The sequence below is a fragment of the Caloenas nicobarica genome, chromosome Z, assembly GCF_036013445.1.
Source record: "Caloenas nicobarica isolate bCalNic1 chromosome Z, bCalNic1.hap1, whole genome shotgun sequence".
NCBI lineage: Eukaryota > Metazoa > Chordata > Aves > Columbiformes > Columbidae > Caloenas > Caloenas nicobarica.
In genome coordinates, this window is record NC_088284.1 from 44971631 (window position 1) to 44995718 (window position 24088).

General features: G+C 47.0%; 1 protein-coding gene across 5 annotated transcripts in view; it reads right to left on the minus strand.

Annotated features, from left to right (window-relative positions):
- Positions 1–24088, minus strand: part of PSD3 (pleckstrin and Sec7 domain containing 3) — a 118062-nt gene that overhangs the window by 77580 nt on the left and 16394 nt on the right. For 4 of the 5 annotated variants that reach the window (XM_065657917.1, XM_065657915.1, XM_065657918.1 and 1 more), the window contains 2 exons: positions 12523–13597; positions 10731–11123 (listed from right to left, as the gene is read on the minus strand). In XM_065657917.1, the coding sequence (XP_065513989.1) occupies positions 10731–11123; positions 12523–13597 (1468 nt within the window). Of the gene's footprint in view, positions 1–10730; positions 11124–12522; positions 13598–17320; positions 17391–24088 lie in introns of those variants that run through there. The other variant, XM_065657916.1, reaches the window with a different exon arrangement.

The window sequence follows — 24088 nt, forward strand, 5'->3', positions numbered from 1 at the left end:
CAGGTTAAACCACGACACCAGCAAAAAGGAGAGTGTGCTCTTCCCCCAGCTTGCCAAAATGAGCTGACGGGGCTGCGCAAGAAATCTCATCTTCCAACCTTCCTGATTCCAAACTTCATCCTCACCTGGGGTCCTTGTACATATATCAGGTCAAAGAATACGGGATACTTCCTTCAGTAATTCTGACAGTTAATTAGCTTATTCCTTAATAAGTTAAAGAAGGCAATCAAATCAACAATATACGTTGCTTGTAACATAACCCTCTTGTTCAGGGAAAATGCCAGATTGTTAGCATTTAAGTGAGACTTCTGTGACCACGTCACCGAAGGTTTAAGAAATACAGACACCCTGTGCATGACTACTGCAAGCTGCCTTCTGGACAGGTCATTTTAGCAGGGTCCAGAGGGTGTTACACAGGGGAAAGGCTGACATCTCACCTTCAGGTCTCTCCAGGCACACCATTTTCCATCCATGCCTCAGTTTCCCCAGCTGCTGAACACAGATAGTAATACTTACCTCCTCTGTAAAATGCTTATAAAGGACTTTAATCAAGGGCTAGGAGTGACTAAGGCCGCAAATAGGTCTGTCTTCTGCAGTCTCCAGTTTCTACACCTAAAGAGTCCACAGCAGCACTACAAGCTAAAAGGAGCCAAGAAAGTGCTTTATGATCCAGAGCAAGACCGGACAAAGATTTTTCATGCAGCTTTACTCTTTATCACATAAAAATGAGAAACCTCCACTGACAAAAGCAGGCTGAAAATGTAATAAGACTATATTCACCCTAATCCTGGATTCAGGGTCAAAAGGGACTGTAACAATACTAATGGTAACTGCCTGTACAGGAATGGTTCCTGATTTTCATCCAGAGACTCCTACGTTAACCTCTGCTATCAGAAAACACAGAAAACAGAAGCTACAAAAAAAACCAGATCTCTTTGGTTTCACAGTGCATGAGTTGCAGCCAGAAACCAGGTACTTAAACCTTCTTATTTCTGTCCCCAGCAATTCGCTCCTGACACATCCTCCGTCATCTGCTAAAGCATCCTCAGGTTCATGGTGAATGCACAGAGGTTGTGACCACCTTATCCAGCAGAAATTACAGCAATTCAATAGACAGTTGCTACGATAAATTCAATGGCTTCTACCAGCAGCAGCTCCCCCTCCATGATCACACACGAAACATGGGTAGAATGTAACATCTATAAAGCTGGTTTCCAGTAACACACCGTAACAGCTAGGCATGTTATAGTTTTCTTCACTTTTTCCATTACCAAGCAGGTATACAGTGATTTAGCTCCCTGTGCTAAGGTATCTCAATCATGTCACACTCATCACTTAGCGCATTTGATCTGTTTAACGATATTCCAGATTCACTTGTTGCCCCTGACCCCCATCCTGGGTTTCACCAATACTGAAACCCTTCACAACAATGTATGGTTGGGGAATGGCTGCAACTTCCAGACAAAAACAGAGCAAGGCTGATAACATAATAATAAGGATACAGGCACCTCGTATCTCAGTGATCCACTCTCCCAGTCTTACTAGGCTGCAAGCGGAAACCTCAGCATGAGTACATGCAGTTTCAGGTGCCTTAAACCCTGGGATGCTCTTCATTTTTTAGTAAATCCATGGGTAAAAAAAAAATATGTTTTGTCCCAAGGAAGAAAAGCATGATAGCATTTTGCTTTATGAGATAAAAGCTCAGATCCAGCACAGAGTAACTACCCCAGCTGCTAGCAGTGAGAAGATGTTCAGAGTTGACACTGAGTGGCAGGGTGTGATAACTCAGCCCAAGTGCTGTCCTCAGCCCAGCGACTTCAGCAATCCCAGCTGGACACTGCCTGCAGCTCTTGCCAGACCAAAGCACAGCATGTGCTCTGTGGCATATGGTCTCCGCTAGATGCACATGGAGCAACTTGCCCAAGGAACGCTGAACCACCCAGCATGCACGTCCAGAGGGACTGCACTGGATGCAGCCATTGTAGGGGGAGCTTGAAGGAGACAGCACTGGGACCTTCCCAAGCCTTTTTGGAAAGAGAAGAGAAGGAAATAGGAGGAAAACCAACTTTTTCTCTCAAATGAATCCGCACGTCTTTAAGATTGGCTTTACTTCAAGGCAGGCTAAGTCAGGCATTTGCCAGTAAAGTTCATCAGAGCAAAACACAGCAATGACTAAAAATAAGGAAGGGTGGAGAGGGGCGTTCTAGTGCGCTGAAGCTAGGGCTAGAACAAATGTTGTTTTCAGCAGGGGTACAGCATCCATCAAAGAGCCATGTTGGGGCTGATAACCACCCTCTTCAGCACTGTGCAGGCCCTGTCGTTTTACATGTGTTCACTCCAAGCCTTCCTCTCCTCCTGGTTCCAAAACAGAGGCACCTGGACCCACAATGCCATATCTGCTCTGCTCCTGAGGGGACAAACCTTAAATTGTGTGTTCAAAAGAAAATACAAGCTTTGTGTCGTGGTAAACAGCCAGCAGCCAAACTGCAGAATCAGGGGTCAAAAAGAACACGGTTGGACTAGATGACCTTTGAAGGTGCCTTCGAACCCAAACTATTCTATGCTTCTATGTTGCCATACCCTCTGGCTGTGAAAAGCACCTTCTACTTCCAACTCAACAGCCCCCCAGCAGCGGCTGTCACGTCAAAGTGTGGCAGGGACATCAAAAAGGCAGAAGCACTCAGGTGCCCCTGACACCAGCCTGGACTGCAGGAGGGGCAGATTGCCTGCTGCAAAAAGTCCTTCCCTGAGGGAACCAACCCCTGCCCTATTTCGAGAGACGTGGATGCTCAGCCAGCAATATCCTTCCACATTTCACAGCTGACCAGAAATGATCGGTTGCACAGGCAGAATTTTGTTTCAAGGGAGCTAAAAAGCTGTGCTTGAACTACCTGGCTCTGAAAGGAGTAGCCCCACCAGAGAACGGGAAAAAATCCCAGCAGCAGTGGGATGTGATGAGTCAGTTCCTGCTACAAATGATCAACCACAAAGACAGGCTGGGAATAGCTCTGTTGCAGCTTTGCTACAGCTCTGAACCAGCTTCTGCAGGGCCAGGAGGAAGCACAAAACCACATCAAGCAATGATTTACCTTGCCAGTTACCTCCAGCTCCAGGGCTCTTCCAAGATACAACTGTAGGAAGGGGAGAAAAATAATAAAAATAAAAATAATGCCCTTTCCTAGCAGATGAGTCACTGTGCTATTTTACTCCAAATGGTTTCATCAGCTTTGAAGTCCTACGTATGGGTTCTCTTCAAAGACACACTTTGAAGTTGATCCCTCTTTGAGGACTGACAGAGCTGCACTTCGCTGCAACTCAATTCAGTGGGTGTCTTATGAGCACAGCATCAGCCAGTACACACAGTTTCTACAACCCTGAATGCTCACCAAGGATCCATTAAAAAGTACCTCAGCCTTGTCACCTCACACAGAGAGGAGCAAAGTAAAAAATAACAAACAAGCCCAGTAATCTCCTATTGGTTATCACTAAAATGCATATACAAAGTCAATTCCAGGGGCTGAAATGCATGTTGCTGCTAAAAAATAACCTCTTGCTCCCTGTAATCATCTGCCTTTTTCTTTGATTAAAAGAATTCACACCAATTGAAAGTAGGGAGCTAACAGCTAAAGTGCTCAGAAAATGCCATTTCTAGTAGGCTTGCATGACAGCAAATACAAATGCTATATCGTTACAGGATCACAGCATTAGGACAGGAAGTCTCACTGCATGCATGGACAGGATTACAGCCCTTCCGAGAGACAGTGTGTCCTTTATTACACAGGCAAACTGGCCCGTTGCTACCTAAAGTACAAATGTTTTGCTAAAATTACTTCAGGTTGGATTTCCTTTTGACATCAAGCTCCCTACATTGCTGTGGCGGGGGTTAGCAATTGCAAAGGGTCTCTCACCACATTATTGCCTCCACGCCTAGAAAGTGAAAACGTGACCCTCGCCACAGAGGGTATCCAAGGGCTGCTCCTGCAATAGGTGTTTCTAACAGATGCACTGATGTGTAGACTAGTCTCTTGGATACAACAGGATAGTCCTAAGCTCAGGATCTGGCCCACCTGCCCCCAGACATGAGCAAAAATGAGACATAAAGAATGCACTATGCATCCATGACCTTGCTCAGAAAATAAGCGTTTCGGGAGCTGTTGGGCTCTCTTCCCTGAGCCCACCCATCCCCCGCACCCTGCAGGTGCCAAAAGCCATTGCTGCACTCAGCACTACCATGGCATTTCCCCACTAGGCTCCTGCAGGTCCTCCAGCAGAGAAGCAAAACTGGGAAGCCAGCGGAGTACTTCCCCCCTGTCTTGGGCTCAGTTTAACTGTTTGAAGTCTGACCCAGGGAGTGCGTATCAACAGGGCAGCTGATCCTCCGTGGCAGGGAGCAAAACAGATGCATAAAAGTATGAGTTTCTATGCCTTTTGGTTGAGGCTTCTTTGCAGATGTGCAGATGGAGCATGCCAGTGCTGGCAGTAGTACTGCACAGGAGCTTTATATTGGAGCCATGCAGCAAAATGAACCACCTGTCCTCAAAAGGAATAGTTAATAATAATAAAAGATAGATTTCTGCAATAAAGGAAAAACAACCACCAACCAACCCACGGCTCACCCAGCTGTGCTAGTAAGAAGTCTGCACGCTACATACCCTCTACTCTACCGGTGCTCCTGCATCACATCCAAAGCTATACATGCCGCTACACCACCCCACCAGCTGCCAGGCTCTGCCTCTCTCTATCCCAACAGACAGACAAATGGAGAAAGAAGAGAGTTAACCAGCAATAATGTCGAGGAGGGCTTGACTGGCAGCAAGTCGTGGTCAATGGATGAGACGGCAGGATGCACTTCAGGAGCTGGCAGAGACACCTCAGTGAATGAAGGCTTCCTGACCTAAAAGGCTTTGACTTTCATGGAGATGTGCCAACAGATGCCAGCTTAGAAAGTGAGCTGCTGACAGCTTTATACTGAGGTGCTTTGTGCAGCAAACTGATCAGCTGCTCCACTTCTTTTTGTTGTTCTTGTTTTCTGTCTCTGTCAGCTCCTGGATTTTTGTTTTGTTTGTTTTCTTTTCAGAGGAGGTTGGGAAGAGAAGAGGCAAAAAGTCAGCAGCTCTTTCTTCCTTAAAACAACAGTTTATTCAGGAATTGGAAGCAGTTTTACAAATTCTCCCTAAACTGGTGTTGCAAGCAACTCGTTAGGCAGAGCAAAGACAAACTCATATGCTTTATTTCCAGAGCCTTGGTGAAATGATGCCACCTTCCTACAGGGAATACCAAGGTGATCACTGTGGCTTAACATTTGTGAAGTTATTAAAGGGGCAAACAGCTGCCAACACGCCACCAGTTTCAGAAATTTCCCCTCTGGATTGTTCCACTCCATCACTACCTGGATTTAACATAGCTGTGCCAGCACACTGTGCTTACTAGTGTCTCAACAACTGACAGATGCAGTAGCCCATGTGCTGGCAAATAGGCTCCAGCACGTTTGCTTGCTCATCTGCTGCGGATGCATTTGACGCATTCACGCTTGTAAGACAAAAACCAGTTGCCCTGAATAACTTTCCTTACTCTGGGCATATGGGTGGCAACAAATATGAAGTACCGCTTTCTGACAGCCCTTGCAATCCCAGGTCCCAGAGTTTGCCATGAGCTGAGTCATGTCTGAAGGCCCCAAATCATCTGCTTAGGAACATAGGGAGCTTGGTAGATTTCATGCTAAATGAAAAAATTCAACGAGGTCACAAGTTGAGTCTTTGAAAGGGAAAAAAGTTCTACTAGACTGCTGTTGGACAAGCAAATAAAGTAAATGAATAAAGGTTACATGTTAGATACTTAAGTACTGAGACCCGTATCTATATTGAAAATCAAATACAAGCTATCTTGGACAAAAATACCACAGTAAAAACTAAAAACCAGAAGTATAATTGGCATGCAGGATACTGATAAACTGAGAGGATACTTAGAGAATCAACGTGGAGAAAGGGATCAAAACTGGGTTTATCTGTCAACAAAGTTTTGTCTCAAAGAAGGAATAAACAGAGTGCCAACTAAGAAACTGCTGGAAATTACCCATATGCAGAAGAGAACAACTACAGGAACTACTATGAGAGGCCCAAACTATTAAGAGTAACCTGGCAGCCATTGGGAAGTGCAGTCTACATTCTTGTGCATTTATCCTGAGAACCACCAGATTGCTTTAGGGAGTTTGTTTTCTTCCCTCCTTGAATTATAAAACAATACATATGTGAACTAAATTTGTGTTTGCATCTCTAGGAAAAAAAATATAAAACAACAGGACTTGCAGAATTTGCTGAGCACAAGCAATCCTTTGAAGATGATGGCAAGTGGCAAATATTTAGCATTTCTGAGGATTAGGAGCTGCAACACAGATTTTTTTTCCTCTCTCTCTGGATTTAGAAAAATCTTGGGAGATGTCCCACCAACAGCAACCACACCTTTGAAGACAATTCAGGAAAAGAAATGCCAGAAGATTTTTGGTTTTGTTTAATTTCTTGTTCTGACTGTAGCACACAAGAGAAGAGGGAATGGTAACTCTGCTATAAAGAATGCAGGGAAAAAAAAATTAAAAGAAATTCTGTCTTTAAAGCCTGAAAGTAGAAAAGAAAGGTGGAGATCATCACCAAGAGAACTTAATACTTCACTTTTAGACACACTGATGCTCTGTCATTCACTGTATACACAGCAAAGATAATTCAGTTTTCCCTCAAGTACATCTTACTGTTTTGGAAATATGTTCCCTTCCTCCCACTCCGATTTGGTACAAACGATTACAGCCTGTTCAGGCGATGCAACTCAGGCTTGACGTCTGGGTAGCACCCTGCAGTCTTCCTGATTGCTTCTGTGGGTAAGATTGAACTCCCCTGTACCGTCTCCACACAAGCCACCGGCACAAGAAGTGAGGACTGCGGTACCTGGGGTGCAGGTACAGTGGTGGGGACTGCACTCCTCTGCAGGGATCACAAGGAGGCAGGGAGACCAAACATAGCCCAAATGCAATACCTTCATTGCCACTGCAAAGCTTCATTATGCCAGCAACCTGTGGGTCAGCACATTTCACGGAGACCCCATGGTGCCCTGATAACACAGATACACAGCGAGGCTGCCTCTCAGCTCTGAAACCTCACTCACTCATTCCCCCTCCTCCCCCAGTTCTCCCACCCCCACGTGGGGAAACTTAAGGTTACTTCAGCTGCAGAAATTTGTTTTTCCCCCAGAAGCGGGGAGGATGACCATTACATACCCAGGAAGGAGAATAAGCCCTGCAAAAGACACCAAGAGCTGGAACCATTCCCAAAGGAACACAAGCTCTGTGTCTTTCTCCCCCACTGGCCAGACACAAAAGCCACCTAAGCTGTGTTAGGAAAGGATTACTTGCAAAAGCAAGCCAACCTGTCCTGCAGGAAAAGCCAGGGGCCAGCTGATTGTCCCCCTGTCCTAAGGAAGCGCGGTGGGCGGCTGTCAGAGCAGGCATGTCGCACAGCTCTTGCCAGAACTTACGGCATTTAATCATAGCCAGCAGCTGACAGGGAGGACAGCAGGGACGAAACATCCAGACAAGCAGGAGCCCATAGGAACTTGCAGCCCAGAAGCCTCTAATCATTTTGGGTTTGGTTTTTTTTCCTCCTTTTTTTTTTTTTCAATTCTGAAGGCATGTGACTTGCCTTCACATACCAGAACTGACCCCTCCCAGAACCAGTGATTTCCTAAGAGTGGAAAAGGATGTTACCCTCCCGCTTATTCATTACACGATTAGGTTTCCTAGCCATTATGTGTTAAAGCCTCACGCCATCTAGGGTCTGCATGTCAGTTATGATCAGGATCCCTCCAGAGGGATGCAAAAGGTGCAGTGGTGCTCAGCTACCTCCTAGCAGGAGAGCACGGCCATGGGGAGCACCTTCTCTTCCTTTCCTAACTGGCACACAGCTTACAACTTACAGGTGTAAACCATTAACTCCTTGCTCTCACATCCATCTCCCCTTTTGTACTGGACCATGAAGAACCGCCAGTATTTCACACTCTTTTCCCCCATAAATTAGAGCTGGTTCTTGGAAGTATACTCTCTCCACACACACTTTCCCACGCATTTTTCATGTCACCAAAATACCATGGCACTAAGTCTTAGTTTCAGTTTTTGTTTGCTTGGGCAGGCAGTGCAGTTTCTGGAAAATGGGTGTTATGTTTCTTCTCATGCCGCATTGCAACATTGCACTGCTTTGCTCCCAAGCCCTCTGCATCCCAAATCCCCCTGCTTCTCTTTGCACTTGCTACTATTCACATGCGAGAACTCACACCTGCCTCCATCCCTAAAGGACTGGCGTCCTCTAGCTGCTCTCCTGCCTGCACCCACCCTTCGGGGACTTCACGGGGTGGGCTGCGGGAGCTGAGGCAGCCCGTGGGAACGGCAGAGAGCTGCTGCCCCGCGGGACGGGGGCTGGGCAGCCCTGCCTGCATCTGGCAGGGCAGTGCGCTTGCCTTCCCCACCTCGTTCTCCAGGAGAGCTTGACAACTTCAGCGGGTGCCCCTTGACACTCTGCAGCGCCAGGCAGGAGCTGTACGTGGGAAACTACAGCACCAACGCAACCACGGGGCTGCAGCACCACAGAAAACAGAGACTTGGAGCAGAAGGCGCAAAGATGCCACAGAGGCTACCACACATGTATTGTATATGTGGAATTTCAGTTGAAAAAAATAAGTCTGGGATTGCTTCCAGCAACACAACCATGCATGCAAACTCTCGGAAATAGTACCCACAGCCCAGGAGGCTATTTCTGGTTCACCTGAGCATCACAGTGGCACATCGTCTTGACCCCTCTGCAAATAAATCCCATGCAGCCCACAGCATGCACACAGAGCTCCTCACCCACACACTGTAACACTGTGATTCAACACTGGCTCCAAAAATATAGCACACATGATCTGTCTGTCACCTGTACCCTGGTGTAATACAACATGATATTAGAATATCATGGTGGGGAGCGGTTAATAAGCTTATTGTCCAGAGGACTACCCTGTTGGGCACATTCGTGGCTGCCTGTGCTGCTGCAGCGACACTCTTTATCAGCTCATACCTTAACAGAGTGAGCCCTTCGGGCCCATTCCTAACAAGGCCCTGCAGACTACAACACCAGAGCTTCCTAACAAACCCAATGTTGGGGACACTTTTTTCTTCTTTTTTCTTTTTTTTTTTAATTAAGGGGGAAAAAAGAATTTTAAAATCATCTGTTGGTTTATCACTATAGCTGCAAATTAAAACTAATTCAATTCTTAATTAAATTCATACTAGGCAGGCACCTAATGTGTCTTTGAGCATTATCTAAGCACACCTTGTCTTCCTGATAACTTCTGTCTGGATGAGCTGACGTGGGCCTTACTTGACAGTAGTTTCTAGATACTAGAAGCTGCAACTACAGGGTGACCGCATCTGGGTCTGTATGTACTGCCTGTCCTTCAGTGCCCGGTCTTAAGGCAATCTCTGGTTTCAATACAAGTAAGGAGCTGCAAGTGTCAGGACTGACCTCAGTTTCTGGCTTTGTGCTGGTTGTAGCAGATTAGCAGTCACTTATTGACTACTGGCACCAAGCAGCTCTGGGTCATACATAATTTAAACACCTTTTTTTCCAGCAGGATTGACAGAAAAAACATTCTAAACTGCCAAGTCTTTCTCTCTGTTCGTTTAAGGGAACACTTGCTTAATTCATGAAGTTAGGAAAAGTACTTCTGCTCAAAGGACTTATTTCACACTAGTGCATAAGTAATAAAATAGATAAAAGACCTCCCACCACTGCCTCCCAGGAAAACTCAGACTAAACTACTCCCATCAAAGGGAATAGTCCAAGGACTATAATGTCCTGTCCCTGGAGGATGGATACCCGATGCATCTTTGTCACTCACTAGGTCCCTCGCCCCTCCACAGATTACTGCTTTTGTCTCGACCCCTCACTTAGCCTGTTGTTGCCTTTCCCTCTCCTCACCTTCTCTAACACCACACAATGAGGAAAGTTTGCTCATGATTTCCACAATTACACGGTATTTTCTGACCACTTAGACTAGTTTTTGCTTCTCACATGACCTTTTTCTTAATAGGTTTTCTTATCTCTACCTAAACGGAAATTATTAACATTTTTGCAACACTCTGTCCTCTCTCAGTCAGTAACTAGTGCAAAAACGAAAGAAGGAGCTAGCAGTCTCTAATACTGTGAATGTGGTGGAACCTTGTCCTGGCTGAAGTAACCAGTAAAACTCCAATTGACCTGGAGAGAGGAAAAGCTATGCCCAGAGACATACCTTTAACATCCAAATCATGAACTGCATTTGGACAACTCGGCCATGTACACAGGGTGTTCTTGTTCTTCAAATTGCTGCCACCAAATTCAAGTATAACTGAAGTTGAAAAAGGTTCACCTGTAACGAGTAACTAATTCCTCGAGCAAGAGGTCCCAGAAATGCGACAATACCAGTTCGCCCTTTATCAACACAAGTTATCACCTACAAAACCTTCATAAAGTAAATTTGCACTTTTCTAATGAACGGCAAGTTTGGATGGCTCACTTCTCTCCTGCAGCTCACTCTGTTACACCGGAAATTATTCTGTATAGAAAATATGCAGTGTTGAAAGAGGCAAAACTACACTCTCCAACAGTCTGCTGAAGTAAACACACACTGGGAAATATCAGCAGGCACACAGAAAGCTCACCCACTGCTTTTACCTTTCCAAATGAGGGACTTCCGTGACATCTCCTCTGAAGAGTGTTTCGCTGACATCCCTTAAGCCATTGGTGATGCCTTCACCACAGCCCCTTACCTCCCCATCAGGGGGAAGCTGCAGGACATCTCGCTGCCCCGAGGCTGACGTCTGATCTAAGAACTGGCCACCCTCCTTCATGCGCTGCTGGATCATGGGAGTGAGAGGCATCTCAAAACTGAAGTAGCTATCGGGCTCTGAGTACAACGTCTCCAGTGACTCCGCGCTGTAGTATAAAGATGCATTGTCCAGGATGTTTTCAAACTGTGAGCTGTACAGATCAGTGGAGACATCGGAGTGCCTCTGTCCAAGGACATCTTCATATCCTCCCATGGCTGCTTCCCCCTCCTCCATAATCCTGGAAATTAATCAGAAACAGCTTGTTTCAGCTGGGGGGCAAGGTTTAGACCTGTGGGTGAACCTCCTCGCCTTCCACATTTGCGAACAGAAAAGTTAATGTGGCTTTGTGCAGAAGAGGACACTGTGGGTAAAATGCTAGTTTCTTCTTGCACCACTGGAGTTCATGACTGGCACCGTATCCCTCTCTGGGGACATAAAAAGAAATCATCTTGTGGATAAAAGAAGGGGGACGGGGGAAAACCTAATATTGCCTAAGAGATGTGCTTATGTGCAAAGGAGAGGAGCACTCACAAGTGCATAAGGTCTCTGCTAGTGCCATGACAGAGGCTGTACAGGTCGGAGGTGTGCACCCAGACGAGGCCTCTGCCCCCAGAGGACAGTTTGCTGGCTCTGCAGTCCTAGGGCTGGGTTCTTCAGTGAAAGGCTGGAGGAAATCCTTCCAGAACACAAGGGGAAATAAACACAACTGAAAACCTGGAGCCAGGTGAACCAGATTTGAAGGAGGAAGACTAGGCCTGCTTGTGGATGCACAGGGGAAGGCATAGCATCTGACTGCAACAAGTTTTCTTCTCTGCTGCCCCAAATATTACAGGGCTTCTCACGGCATGTACCAGGTATCAGGACTGCCCACACGAGCGATCCCATACGTTAGCCAAAGGAAAACTCTGTGGATCCTGAGGTGCAGAAGCTCCCTTGCTGAGATCCTGTTGTTTCAGCAGCAAACACCCTGCCAGGTCAGAGCAGACATGGTTTGCTCAGAGCACAGTGGTGGGACCCTTTGCTTTGTTACAGATGTGCATCAGGAAAGAAAATTCTGCAAATTCGGATGCTCTTCTGAAAAGCAGTGCACAATTTTCGCAATGTATATAGGTAAAATTATATAAACACAGATATATAGATACTATAGAAAGCACATCACAGCATTTACCCTCTTATAACATACAAAGCCTTGGGTAAAACATCTTTATTATCTGACCTCTGAGAGGTGCCTGCACCATTCTTGCACAAACTCTGCCTGAAACCAGAAAACCTGGCCAGGCGCATACGGCCAGGCCTGCATGCTGACTGTGTTTAATTACACGCCATGTCGGGATTCCAACTACACATGCTTCACCACACAGCCATTACTCTGCAAGCAGCAAGAGACATCTTTACATTTCCAAAACTCAGACGGACTTCAAACTTCAGCAAGGTCGTGTGGATGGGCTTCACTCCCAACTTCACGCAGTAGTCACCACCAGGCATGAACTGCTACCATTGCCACCACACCACAGGCAGCAGAAAAACATTCATCGTTTGTCATTAGGTCCTAAAGGGTAGGCACACATGCCATGTGGTTGGGATGAGAGAAACCCCACCTGCCCCTGGTGCCCCCCCAACCCTCAGCACCACCTCACCTGCCCTGGTCTCTGGCTAGTACAGCCATCTCCTCCTCGCCGCAGTTCTTCTTGTCCTTCACAAAAACTTCACCCTCCCCACTTTCACCAAGCAGCTCCAGAGGAGTAGCTCCAGAGGCAGTGGGTCCCACTCTCAGGTCCTCACAGACCTTGCTCCAAGCGCTGTCTGGCAAGAAGACCAAGCCTGGGGAGATCATTGGTGGCACGGGGTGCCTGGACGTTTTGGGGAATACCTTCCTCTCCACAGACACAGACTCCAGCAGCGAGTGCTTCTTTCTTCTCTGCTCCTCAGCTTTTTGCAGCCATAAAATCTCCACCCCTTGAAATTCTACATGTTTGCTCACAGCTGCCTCTTTAGAGAGCCTCCTCTCAGGACCCATTTGCATTTTGCCTTGACTGTATGCTGAAAACTCCTCAAAATGCACCCACCCTTCCACTCTGCTGGCTGATTCCAGGTTTGTCACAGATGGTCTATGACAGCTTGTCTCCTGTACTGCGTGGTCCTCCTCGGCTTTATTACTGACGGCTTGCAAGGACTCAGACTGCTTTTCTCCAGTCCATATTGCAGCCAGATCTTTCTCCACGATCAAATGCATTTTTTCCTCAGCTGTTCGTTCAGGTGGAAGAGGCATGTCTGAGGGTTTTTCTTGGCCTGCTGGAACTGGTTCTCTGGCTGCCTGCACATTTTGGCTGCCAGTAACGACCTTTTTTTCCATTTGCGTCTCTGAATCAAGAGAAGTATTTGCTCCCTCTTGCGCCTTTGTTGCTTCCAGTCGTTGGGAGATTTTCATAATCTCTGGCAGGTTACCCACAGGCTGCAAACCTTCTCTGGGGATGTGCAGCTCTGCTGCCTCAGTGTCCAGTCTCGAATCGTCTGCAGGAGCTGCACGCTGAGGAAGGGGCCTGTTGGGTATGCAGGAGTGACTGTCCCGTCTTTCGGGGCTGCACGTCACAGGCTCTGCCTGGTGTGGCAATGAAGCCCTCGGCACGTCCCCACTTGGCTCTACAGTGCCATACTCTGGAAATTCATTGATGATGGTATGAGGGAGCAAAGTGCTGCTTCCATGGCCACTACCTGCAAAGAAAAAAAGAGAGCGTGGGTTTATCTATCATGTGCATAAGCAAAAAGCTTGGTCTCCCTTCCTAGCCCTCTCCTAACATAGTAACTATCCTCTCCCCTCCAGGGAAGATACTGTTTGGTTTAACTCACTTTTGCATGCTCTCACACTGCAGTTATCCAGAGCTGGTCCTTTTACATAGGAGTTTTTAGGCAGCCCTACTTTGGGAGTGTGCACTGCCAAAGAAGGAATGCCAGAAATGTCTGCTACACTTCTGAAAGGGTCCCAGTGGCCCATGAACAGTTTGAGGCCACAGGCAAGGCACAAAGGCTGAAGAAAGCAGATATTCAGAGGTCTGACATCCATCCACAGCATGCACCATACATCTTGAGTTTATTTTTAAAAAATGGTTTTAGGTCATTTTCACTTGTAAAGACGAAACATTGGGAAGATAACGAGCCACACCCTGTATATTCCACAGCCTTGACAAAACCTATTAGTTAAATTACAAAGCAATTAATGAGCAATTCAACTTTCTGCCAGCACTACCCTCTTCCTTTAGCAACTCGGGTAACTGAAGGTTGAGTTGCAGTGGTGTACACATACTGAGCAGTTCACATTTTCTGTTGCAGCAAATTCACCACTGCACAAAAAGCTCGCTACCCCTCCCCTCGTGCTGCTTTTCCAACTGATGTAAACAGAGCAGGGGTGAAAACAGATGGCCTCATTTTCTAAGCACCGAGCACCCAGTGGCTCCCATTGTTGTGGGGTAACAGAGAACCAGCTGTCCTCAGAGGGACCTCACAGATGACACAATGACAGATACTTGGCCACCTTATATTACACTCCAAGGAGGAACTGAGCTTTTGGAAAAAAACAAAAAACAAACCAAAACCAAATCAAAACAGCAACAGCTCCATTCGCTGTACCCTTCTGCAAAAAAAAAAATGGCCTGGAGTATAAAAGTGCTTTGAAACAAACAACAAGGGGGACAGATCCGAACACCTACTCTGAAAAACGTCAGGGGCAACAGCTCTGAAACCAGACACCAACTTGCATTTGGATGCTTTGCCCCGCTCAAGGTATATCTCGAGGTGCTGTCTTGCAAACCAACCCTGATCTCTGCTCCAAGCAGGCTGGCCACAAGCCATTTCTGAGGAGGCAGCCATGTAGCTGTGGTTAATGACAGGCTGAGTTCAAGGTGACAGGGAGAATAATTTAACGCAAGCTCAGCACTGCACTAATGCGGCCATCTATCTGCCAGTGGTTTGTAAAGATGAGCAGCAGCTCACACCTGCCAGCTCACCATCCAGTATATCTAGCCACAGGGCAAATACCACACACTGTGTGTGGTGCAGGATCAAAGTAACAGACTCAGGTCATGCCAAACCACAGTCTCTTCCCCAGCAGGTTATCTAGACATCTCCATGCTGTCGACTTAATCACTCCATGATAAAACTTCAGTGGGTCAGGTTTCACGTAGACTACCTGGTTGCTGTTGAGGACAGGGACTTGACAGAGCAGGGACCTTTTCTCTGCTGCAAGGTCCCAGGCAGCAGTGAGAAACATGGATGCCCTGCCCTGTTCTGCATCACCAGCCTGCCTTCATGGTAGGGTTTCCAAGACACAGGTGTGGGTGCACAAGGAGAGTCTGAAAAAGAGTGAGGTCCCTCTCCCCACATTTCCAGCTACGGTGCTTTTTCGAAGTGTCCGAAGCCCCAGACAAATAGCCTCTTGTGCACACAATTCAGCCATGCAGTGCTTGGGTGTATCCCAATTCCACCCACTGCATGGCATCGGTGCCAGGTTGCCATTGGGAGACACTTCAAACCAGGACAGGCTCATGTATGAGAATTATGCTATGTGCGTGCAACGTCCCTACACCTGTCCCAGGACCAGTCCAAGCCAGCAAAAGGCCCCAGCTCGCCACCCTGCAGCCCTGGTCTGCTCTTAGTGCAGTAGCATTAGTGCTCGCTGCTCTCTCAGCATGAGTTCGGAGATGGGACTTTTTAAGAGAGAACTGCCAATAGGGAGCCTGTCACTACAGATGCCAACATAAACCCTTCTTGGTGGACACAGCTCCACCTATAGCAACTCTCACTTGCAGATCTACAAGTGGGAGGTGCCCCAGCTGGGATTGCCCGATTCCCCTAGCACGGCAGGGCAGCACTTGGCCATGCCACTGCCTGGGCCACACGCTCTGGCTGCATCCCGAAGGAAGGCAATGCACAGTGCCCCAGGAGCTGGGACCTCCTGTGCCTCCCTCCAACCCACACACCCCTCCTTGTTGGAAGGAGGCTCGGAGCATCGCCAGCCCGGCCCCCTGTGGGGCTGGGATGCAGCCAACATGCACTGGAGGCCAAGCGCTGACAAGGCACTGCACACAGACTCTGCCAAGAGGCCAGGCTCGTCTCTGCAAATTGCTGTCTTAGCTTCTGAACCCACATGAGGGAAACAGAGCTGGCCTTATTTCTGGTGGTGAATGCTAAATACACTACATTGCTGCGCATCCCCATCTGCCTCCAACGGCTGCTGCTGACACTGGTAAGCACATTTCTGATTTACTTCTCCTCCTGAACTTCATCCCAAGCAAACTTTACCCAAAGGCAAGCCCAGCAGACTCCAGAAAAGGTACACATACAGAGCACATACACATATACATGGGCACAGAGAGATGTGCACGAGGAGGGAGCACGTGCACAGGTACTCATCTCTGCCACACTTGCAAGCCGTGTTTCACCTGGGCAAGAGAGGAGCACTTTCACAGTATAAATTTAAAGCCCTTTCTACAGTGCTCTGGTCCGGAAGGACTGCTGCTGCTCCATGTGCAAGCACAAGTCAGCAGGATTCCTGCTTTCACAGTATCCTGCAGGAACATTGCCTAATTCGCTGCCTGATTAAAAAAGATTCACATACAGCACCAAAGCAGCAGTCTGTCCCCATTACATTAGGTACCACCATGCACATGACTGCCGAGGTCTCCACTCCTTGGAGTAAACCATCAGCAACTGCCTCCTGCTCCTAGAAGGTGCAAAGCCTTTCCCTTTGCTCAGAGAGCTATTTCAGGTAGCAGAGCTTAGAGGAGCTTTAGCTCTTTAAGGGAAACTCCTCCCTTATTCCCATCCACCACCACAGCATCATGTCTTGCTGCAGTTACTGGCATATCCTGTCCAACCCCATCCCCCAACATGACTGCATTACAAACAAGGCTAGAAAGGCAACAACAAAATTTAAGGACCGCACTGAAGATGAGCAGGGAAAAAAAATACTCATCACCAAACAAACAAAGGACACACACTCTCAGGTAACACCAATTTCTACTTTGCGTTGAAGGTGGCTTCTTTCAACAAAGAAAAAAAAAATTAAACGGAAAATGGAGACAGAAAAAGCTAAAATAGAAAGGGGGTGAGTGGCTAGAAAACTGAGACCGGGCAAATATAACCTAACAGCATTTGGCAGCCTTTCTGATGACTAGATGTTGAAAGAATTCATGACTTAAATCAGGCATAGATATATTTCATAGATAAATAACCATTCCATGTCAAGCAAGCTTGTCTACAGTATAATAAAAGGAAATTCTAGGAAGCAAAACACAAGTTACAAGCATAGACAGACATTTTGTTTACAGGTACATTTTACAAAAGAATGGTGTGAGTGTCTCTCTCAATACAGTATATATATATATATATTAGCTAGCTCAAGAAATTAGATATATTTGCTTGAACAGTCTCCTTACTCACAGAGGTTACTGTAGCTCCAGCAGTTACCCATTGGTCAAAGAAATAAAATGCACAGATAATCAGTTTATCTATAGCGATACCAGCTAATTCAATTGCTGCTGTTCTAGTCAACTGGAATCAAAATAGTTTCAAATTTCCTGGCAGCTGCTGCCCTGCACTGCACACAATGATGTAAATGGATGCTTTCTGAGTATTATGAAACTGATGGGGGAACTGCAGTCTCGTTCAGTCTATCGCAGGAGCTAAGGAGTCCACCTCGGCAGCTTGCAGGGGGGAAGAAAAATTTCCTCCAGCAAGGCTGCCTGACAGTATGCCAGGGAGACGTCTGTGCTTAGCTGCCGTTTATTATAACCGCATCCATGAGAGAAGAAACAGGCAAAATGGCAATGCTGAGAGTCGTGTGCTGGTTTCAGAGCGTGGAGCACCTGATGGCTTTTCAGCATTACTGAACGGGAAGGTTTCACAAAGCAGCCCAGTCTTGCGTTGTATTTCTCTGCAGCACGTGGGTGAGCCTGCATGCAGCGTCACACCAGTTACGCTTTCTTGGTACCAGCATTTCTTGCCTTTAATTGTAAAAGGCAAATTAGGGCAAGTAAAAAAAAAAAAAAGCACGCGTTAAGAGGAAGCGAATCTCTAAGTGACAGAGCTTAACGAACAAATCGCAGGATTTATGGCATTATATCAATATTTCAGCCTGTCAAAGAGGGGGGTCATACGTGTCTCCTTGTCATGCACTCCCTCAAGATACAACTTCTGTGGTACCTAAAACTACTCCAATTTATAAAGCGGTGCCTGCAAACACCGAGGCAGAGTGGCCTCCCCCAATAGGAGGGGAGGGATGCTGCACAGTTACTGGCAGCCTTGTGCAGCAGCCCTTTTTCCAAATGATGTAATTGTCCATGCCACAATAGGTCCTGTCTGGGCGGCAGACGTCCTTCGTTAGCCAAAGCCAGGGGATTAGCATAATGCAAGCACCACGCTTTTGTAACTGGATTGCAAACATCCGCACTGGACTGGGCGCAGGGTTTTCTGCAGCTTGCAGCCACTGCAGGCTTCTGCGCAGTTTGTTTGCCTGGCAAAGTGGAGCCAGGCCTTCACCCCTGCAAAGTTATACTGGCATTGTGTAAAAAAAAACAAGTTGGTGGAAACAGGGAAGCTGACTGAAGGCCAGGGTACCAGAGGGAAGAGGTAGGGGAGACTTGCCTAGAAAATAAGCCCTGGTTAAATGCCTCTGCTGCCTTGGCAAACATGCAAGGAAAGTGAAGGGGGCCAGAGATATGGCAGAGCCTACAGAGAAAAAGTGACTGTGTTGGCTGAGATCCCTCACACCAAAAAGAGACAACTGGAGTGGGTCCCTGCTGCTCAGTGGGAGGTTTAACACAGACCCAGCAGCATGCACGGGCAGCGTGCGCCTCGCACTGTGCCTGAACACGTGAACAGCCTGGCATGGTGTGGCAGCCAGCAACTCAGAATTACCCTGAAATTAAACTGACTGGATCAGGGAAGAAAATAATCCCCCTGCAAGCACCCAGGGGGCAGAGTGTTGCTCAGGAAATCCCACACCCGTGGCTTGTTGCACACTGGAAGAGGTTATGAGAGAAGTACTGCTCGCCACTATTCTTGCATAGTTCCGTAAATTCTGGGTTTTTTGGGCAACCAGAGGCTGTGTTAGGTGAACTTTCAGTCTGCCACCAGACAGTCATGCACATACTGGGTAAATTTGTCATGAATCTCTGCTAGTCAAGTCCCAGTACCTGGAGTCACGTGGTGACATGATGACTGAGTTTTCATGGCTTTTAAAACAGAGAGTGATAAAAGCTGCTAGGTTAAGAATGTAAATCCTGAGCATTAAGACAGCAATGACCAAAATAACATGTCAAATATCCGGGTCACTGTGCGTCTGTTGGGGGGGAGTGGGCGTTTTACAATTGCAAAGCTTCTAACCCTGTCCCTGATGGAAAGCCTTTGGTAAGCCATGCTGTGACTCGGTTGCCTAAGTTTTTTCCCCACAGATTTTAACTATTTCCCAGTGGTAACCAGAACTTGGGAGCACTTGTGTAACGCCAGCCACACTGAACTAAGAGTCCTCCGGGGAGACCCACACCTTTCAGAGAATCACAGAATGTTAGGGATTGGAAGGGACCTCAAAAGATCATCTAGTCCAATGCCCCTGCTAGAGCAGGAACACCTAGATGAGGTTACACAGGAAGGTGTCCAGGCGAGTTTTGAGTATCTCCAGAGAAGACTCCACAACCTCCCTGGGCAGCCTGTTCCAGTGTTCCGTCACCCTCACTGAGAAGAAGTTTCTTCTCAAATTTAAGTGGAACCTCCTGTGTTCCAGCTTGAACCCATTACCCCTTGTCTTACTGTTGGTTGTCACCGAGAAGAGCCTGGCTCCATCCTCGTGATGCCCACCCTCTACATATTTATAAACATTAATGAAGTCACCCCTCAGTCTCCTCTTCCCCAAGCTAAAGAGACCCAGCTCCCTCAGCCTTTCCTCAGGAGGGAGATGCTCCACTCCATCATCTTTGTGGCCCTGCGCTGGACTCTCTCCAGCAGTTCCCTGTCCTTCTTGAACTGAGGGGCCCAGAACTGGACACAATATTCCAGATGAGGTCTCACCAGGGCAGAGTAGAGGGGAAGGAGAACCTCTCTTGACCTACTAACCACCCCCCTTCTAATACACCCCAGGATGCCATTGGCCTTCTTGGCCACAAGGGCACAGTGCTGGCTCATGGTCATCCTGCTGACCACCAGGACCCCCAGGTCCCTTTCCCCTACACTGCTCTCTAATAGGTCATTACCCAACCTATACTGGAACCTGGGGTTGTTCCTGCCCAGATGTAAGACTCTGCACTTTCCCTTGTTATATTTCATTAAATTTTTCCCTGCCCAACTCTCCAGCCTGTCCAGATCTCACTGGATGGCAGCACAGCCTTCTGGCATGTCAGCCACTCCTCACAACTTGGTGTCATCAGCAAACTTGCTGATAGTACACTCTATTCCCTCATCAATTCCCTCATCCTTTCCCCTGGCTGCGGGAAGGATGGCACCTTGCCGCAGGAGCTCACAGGCCTACAGTGAGCTCAGAACAGGACAGAGTGCAAAAATAACATGCAGCATGTGCTGGGAGGGTTTAGTGTGGGGGATAATCCACTACAAATTGCTGTATGGGCCACAGATGGTCTGTGAGATAGCTCGGTCCCAAGAGTCATTCCCTGAAAAGTGAAAGGGTAGAGCAAAACAGCTGCTAGCATGAGCAGGAACAGGAGGGAATACAAAGGGAGTATCTGGGCTCCTTATCCTGATGTAAAAGTGTGGGTGAGTCTTACCATAGTTAATGCAATTTTCTTCTTTAAAGCGTCACCCCTTGGAGTGGCGTGGCTGTGAGAATCTCAAGTTTTGGTTTAAGACTTACGTTTGGAAAAGACTTCAACACAAAATTCAAAAGACAGATCCAAAAAGAACCTGACATTTTCTATTTTTCCATTGCTGTGATTTAGAAAGGAAGCAGCTAACAGGTGATTTTCTAAGCATAGATATACACAGTGATAGCAAGAATGACTTTTAAAAGTTCTCTAGGAGTTGTCAGCTGAAAGAGCGAACTTGTGGAGCAGTGACAGCCCACAGCTGCTTTGACACTCGCAGTGCCTACAAAGACTGTCCAGCCACTCAGAATCCACTTGTACTTAATGTTACATATTTTATAAAGAATCTTTTTTAAAACCTCAAAAGTCCTTCAAATAGAACTATCTCTTCAGAAAAAAAATATATCACCAGACTTTGAGCAAGCAACAATGGCTTAAAAAAACCCCACACTACTATTCACAGATCTCAGAAACTCTGGATCTTAGCAGTAGCCTCTGAGGAAACTAGGCACACCCACAGAAAAGAATGTCCTTTACTGTATTTCAGGGTTCAGGACCAATTTGCCAGGCTAAAAGAAAGCTTGCTAGGCAGTCCTCAAAGGACCCCAGGAGCTGGATATTGTTACACATCCAGCTAAAACAAAAATAGGGCACAGAGGGACACGTGCGTCTCCTAGGGTCCAGGTATTTGCTGCTAAAGGCACGGCAGGACATTGCATGGTAGCTTTTCAGCAAGCTCGCACAGTGAATGAGATCCCCTTCCTCAGGAAGCTGGACAGAGTTAAATAAACAACGCGGAGGTCTAGAGCAGTACACACTTGTTACGTGAACTGCGAACAGGAAAAATACTTGCCGTACCCTGTGTTACACATTTTACAGTGCCATACCAGGCCAGAACTGCATCTACCCACATAACTTTAATTAAACACATTCTCCATGTTATCGAGCCATCTCCAGCAGCAGGATAACACACATCTTTTCCTTCAGAAAGCTTCAGAGATGAATCAAGGCTACAGCATGATGGAGGGCTTGTGCTGCCCGTCCCAGTAGGTGATGGGGCTGATGCCAAGGAGAGGAGAGGAGCAAAGCCCACAGTGACAACAAGCAAAAATGCAGCTGTGCCCCACCATAACCACCTACAGCCAGCCCACTCAGCTGGCTGAGCCTCTCCTGTTGTGCCCACTGACCTGGATGCATCATTTTCTCTTTGCCCGACGGAAGGGAAGGGCCTGACCGCTTCTGGGAAAGTGTTTCTGAGCCCTGCCAGCTTCAGGTGAGCTCAGCCTGCGCCATGTCTGCTCAGAGCATCAGAGATGGTCAGAGACCACTGATGGGCTCCCAGCATCACCAGGCCCCCAAATATTTGTGCACTCCCGTCAGCACGGCTCTTGGCTTTGACCAACAGCCCACAGAGAGGGAGGTATTTACTGCATTAACTCTGGCATTTCCTAACTTCTGAGAGCTTAATTCTGCACCTTTAAAAAACAATAAACAAACAGTCCATGTTTTAACGATTATTTGTACTAAACCCTTGGCCTTCCAACAACTCTGTTGTTTACCAAGTCGAGGATGTGGTAATCTCCTCCCTGCAGCTGCAGGTTATGAAAACTTGAACTATCCAGCTTTCAAATGCAGGTCACAAGACATCCAATTTCCTCCTGTGAAGCAAGGGACTTAGCATAATGCCTCGTTGCCCCTTTAGTTTTCTTTTCCTTGGGACTAGAAACCCAGACATTGGTCACACCACACCTGACGGCTCCGGAGCATGCCCCAGCTTTGCCCAGCCCTGAGTCCCCCCGGGACTCAGAAATTCAAAGGGAGAAACAGCAAGACAGCTCCACCTCACGCAGCCAAGATCCACACCACAATGCAACCCGTCCTCCTTCACTGGCATTAATTTTTCCATATGCAAAGTTAGAAGAACTCTCCTGACACCACTCTAAGATCTTGCTGCTCCTCAGAGCATCCAAGCAGTAGTTCAGTATCATCTGGTTTACTCTGTGTTGGAGTGAAAGAGGAGCATTCAGCACAGTCAGTCAACGTGCTGCAAGAGAGAGGTAATCACTTCTTAGAGTGCACAAACTTAACAAGAAAAGTACCTTTTAATACAGTACCTCTGGAGACTTAAATTATAAAAGTTAACCTTCTCTTTGCATCATTGCCAACCAGCAACACCAAACATCAGGGATATCTATCAGAAAATGTCTTGATTACACGCTACTATTTAAAAACTCCTGTGGGTCTTCAATGTGTCAGAAAATGCAGTGGGACACTAGAAACAACAACAAAAAGCTGATAGAGTCATGTACAGGATGATGGAATTCAATTAAGTGTGTGGGGGCACCACAGGTCTGAGCTTTCCGGATCCTGGCCCTGCACATGTCCCTGGTAAATGTTGCAGGATATACTCTTAAATGCACATCTGATGTACCTATCCTCACAATCTCTGTCCACCATAATTAAGCAACATGAATGTGGAAACCAGGCAGTCATTTAACCCTCAGCAAATGCAGTTTTGCACCTTTTCAGGAAAACAGAGCTGCAGAGGAAGATACCAGGCCAGGGAGCCCAGACTTTCAGGATTGCCTGGAGATGGAAAGAGTAAGACATGAAAATATGAAAAAGGGTGGTGCATAGAAATGGAAAGCGATGTGGTTGAAGCACTGGACAAGACTACAGTCAGCAATCTGGGCTAGCATGAGAACGATGCAACATGTGAGTGACTGTTGTCCAAGGCTACTTTTCAGAGGGAGAATCAGGAAGATGCCACATCCATGCAATGCGAGGAGGATGCAGCAGAGCTGGACACACGTGTCTTGAAGTGACACAGAGAAAGCAATTGAGGAGGAAGAGCAAAGGCCAACTTAGTTAGTGATGCTCACTTTACAGAAAGTTACTCAGGTAATTTTCTTAAGGCTGTTTAAATCAGCATTGTAGGACCACAAAAAGGCTTTGCTTGTACAAAAAAAAGCAGCCATTTTGTTCTTTCTTTAGTCCTGAAACAAGTTAAAGTAATTCTGCAGCAAAAGCAACCCTTTCCATGATTCAGATTCAGGAATGGTTACGTTGCATGGGTATGCTTTTATTTTTCTTTCATGTGTCAGCTCTGGCACTGTTTGACCCCTTGCACAGGTGATTCATCACAAGTTGCCACACGAAAATAAACCTTCTTTTTAGAATTGTTTCTTTGGCATTGTTTTGGGTTTTTTTATACTACTCAGTTTTTGATAGCTTGAGCTTGCTAAGAAAACAGATAAGCACAAGAACTAGCCTGAGACAATCGGCAGCAGTTTGTGGCTGGGACCATCTCTTTTGGCAGCACCAAGCTGTTAAATGAGCTCAGCTGCCTCATGACACCTCACTGTACACAAACCAGCAAGTGACAGGCTTTCCAAAA